General features: G+C 45.2%; 1 protein-coding gene across 3 annotated transcripts in view; it reads left to right on the forward strand.

Moving 5' to 3' along the window:
* The window catches only part of UBXN8 (UBX domain protein 8), a 24,379-nt gene that overhangs the window by 7,105 nt on the left and 14,727 nt on the right, over window positions 1-2,547 (forward strand). For all 3 annotated transcript variants that reach the window (XM_017535978.2, XM_017535968.2, XM_017535964.2), the window contains exon 2: window positions 957-1,027. In XM_017535978.2, coding sequence (XP_017391467.1) covers window positions 957-1,027 — 71 coding nt within the window. The remainder of the gene's footprint in view (window positions 1-956; window positions 1,028-2,547) is intronic.

Consider the following 2,547-nt stretch of genomic DNA (forward strand, 5'->3'; position numbering starts at 1 on the left):
CCCAGGCTGGAGTGCAGTGGTGTGATCTTGGCCCACTGCAACCTCCACCTCCTGGGTTCAAACGATTCTCCTGCCTCAGCCTCCCGAGTAGCTTGGACTACAGTTGTGCACCACCACGCCTGGCTAATTTTTGTGTTTTTTAATATAGATGCGGTTTCAACACATTGGTCAGGCTGGTCTTGAGCTCCTCACCTTGTGATCTGCCCACCTTGGTCTCCCAAAGTGCTGGGATTACAGGAATGAGCCACCACGCCTGGCCTCTTTTTTGTTTTAATTTGAGACAGAGTCTCGTTCTGTCACCAAGGATGGAATGCAGTGGCATGATCTTGGCTCACTGCAACCCCCCTCCCTCCCAGGCTCAAGTGATCCTCCCGCCTCAGCTTCCTGAGTAGTTGGGTCTACAGGGGTGCATCACTGCCCCTGGGTAATTTTTATACTTTTTGTAGAGGTGGGATTTCGCCATGTGCCCCAGGCTGGTCTGTAGCTCCTGAGCTCAAGTGATCCACCTGCCTCAGCCTTTCAAAATGTTGGCATTACAGGCTTGAGCCACCTTGCCCATCCTGTTTTACTTTTGATAAGAAAAGTTTGAGAGTCATAGAAGCCTTTTAAAATAGTACTGTGCTTAGCCTCAGAACAGGTGAATCTTACAACCAAAAACTACATATTTTCTGTGCTATTAGGAGGAAGCTTGTCATTAGTGAATTTGGTACATTGTGTTTTACTATTTAACTGTAAGCAAATAAAAGGAAAGTGAGCAATATTTAGTGTATAGCCCTTTCAAATTATGAATAAAATCATAATCCTAAAAGGTTATACTGTCAACCCAAACATAAATGACAGTGTGATGTGTTAGGGTCTCCCAACTGTAGATTTTAGATGTTTTCTTTCTTTTGGTAAATCATTTGGTTATGAGATACTTGGGAAATAAAAAGCACTTTTGTGTTTTAATGTCTTAGAAGAGGAAGAGAAGAATGAGAAAAGACAAAAACTTGTGAGAAAAAAACAACAAGAGACACAAGGAGAGAAGGTAAGTCAGAATTTTTAGAGACTTTATGCATCAGGAAATACAAAAACCTGAGGCAATTAAAATTAAGCTCTGGGCCAGGTGCAGTGGCTCATACCTGTAATCCCAGCACTTTGGGAAGCTGAGGCGGGAGGACCACGAGGCCAGGAGATTGAGACCATCCTGGTTAACACGGTGAAACCCTGTCTCTACTAAAAATACAAAAAAGTAGCTGGGCATGATGGTGCACGCTTGTAGTCCCAGCTTCTGGGGAGGCTGAGGCAGGAGAATCGCTTGAATCTGGGAGGTTGCAGTGAGCAGAGATGGCGTCACTGCACTCCAGCCTGTGCGACAGAGCAAGACTCCATTTGAAATAAATAAATAAATAAATAAAGGTCTGTTGCTTCTGTCTTTATAAGATTTTTAAAAATATATATTGAGGTGAAATTCACATGACATAAAATTGACCATTTTATTTTACTTAATTATTTTCGAGTTGGAGTCTTACTGTTGTTGCCCAAGCCGGAGTGCGGTGGCTTCCACCTCCTGGGTTTAAGTGATTCTCCTGCCTCAGGCTCCTGAGTAGCTGGGATTACAGGCACGCACCACCACACCCAGCTCATTTTTGTATTTTTAGTAGAGATGAGGTTTCACCATGTTGGCCCGGCTGGTCTTAAACTCCTGACCTCAGGTGATCCATCTGCCTCGGCCTCCCAAAGTGCTGGGATTACAAGTGTGAGCAACCACGCCCAGCCAAAATTGACCAAGCAGTTCAGTGATATTTAGTACATTCGCAAGGTCATACAACTCTGTTCAGTCCCCTTAGGGAAAACCGTATACTCTTTAAGCAGTCACTCCCTGCTATCCCCTCCTCCCATCCTCTGGATACCACCAATCTGCTTTCTGTTGGTACGGATTTACCTGTTCTGGATATTTCTTATAAATGGGGTTGTATAGCATGTGACCTTATGTGTCTAACTTCTTTGATTTAGCATAGTGTTTTCCAGGTTCTTCTATACTATAGCATGTATCAGCATCTCATTTCTTTTTGTGGATGAATAATTGTCCACTGAATTTATATACCACATTTTTTTGAGACTGGGCCTCACTCTGTTGGCCAGGCTGGGGTGCAGTGGTACAACCATAGCTCACTGTTGCCTCAACTTCCTGGGTTCATGAGATCCTCCTGCCTTAGCTTCTCGGGTAGCTGGAACTGCAGGCACACACCACCACGCTCAGCTAATTTTTAAAAAAATTTGGGGCTGGGTGCGGTGGCTCATGCCCATAATGCTAGCACTTTGGAAGGCCAGGAAGGGTGGATCACTTGAGGTCAGGAGTTAGAGACCAGCCTGGCCAACATGGTAAAACCCTGTCTCTACTAAAAACAAAAATTAGCCGGGCATGGTGGCACATGCCTGTAGTCCCAGCTACTTGGGAGCCTGAGACAGGAGAATCACTTGAACCCAGGAGGCGGAGGTTGCAGTGAGCCAAGATTGTGCCACTGCACTCCAGCCTGGGCAACAGAGTGAGACTCCATCTCAAAA

Source organism: Cebus imitator, unplaced genomic scaffold (genome assembly GCF_001604975.1).
Source record: "Cebus imitator isolate Cc_AM_T3 unplaced genomic scaffold, Cebus_imitator-1.0 Scaffold5, whole genome shotgun sequence".
In the NCBI taxonomy this organism is placed as follows: Eukaryota; Metazoa; Chordata; class Mammalia; order Primates; family Cebidae; genus Cebus; species Cebus imitator.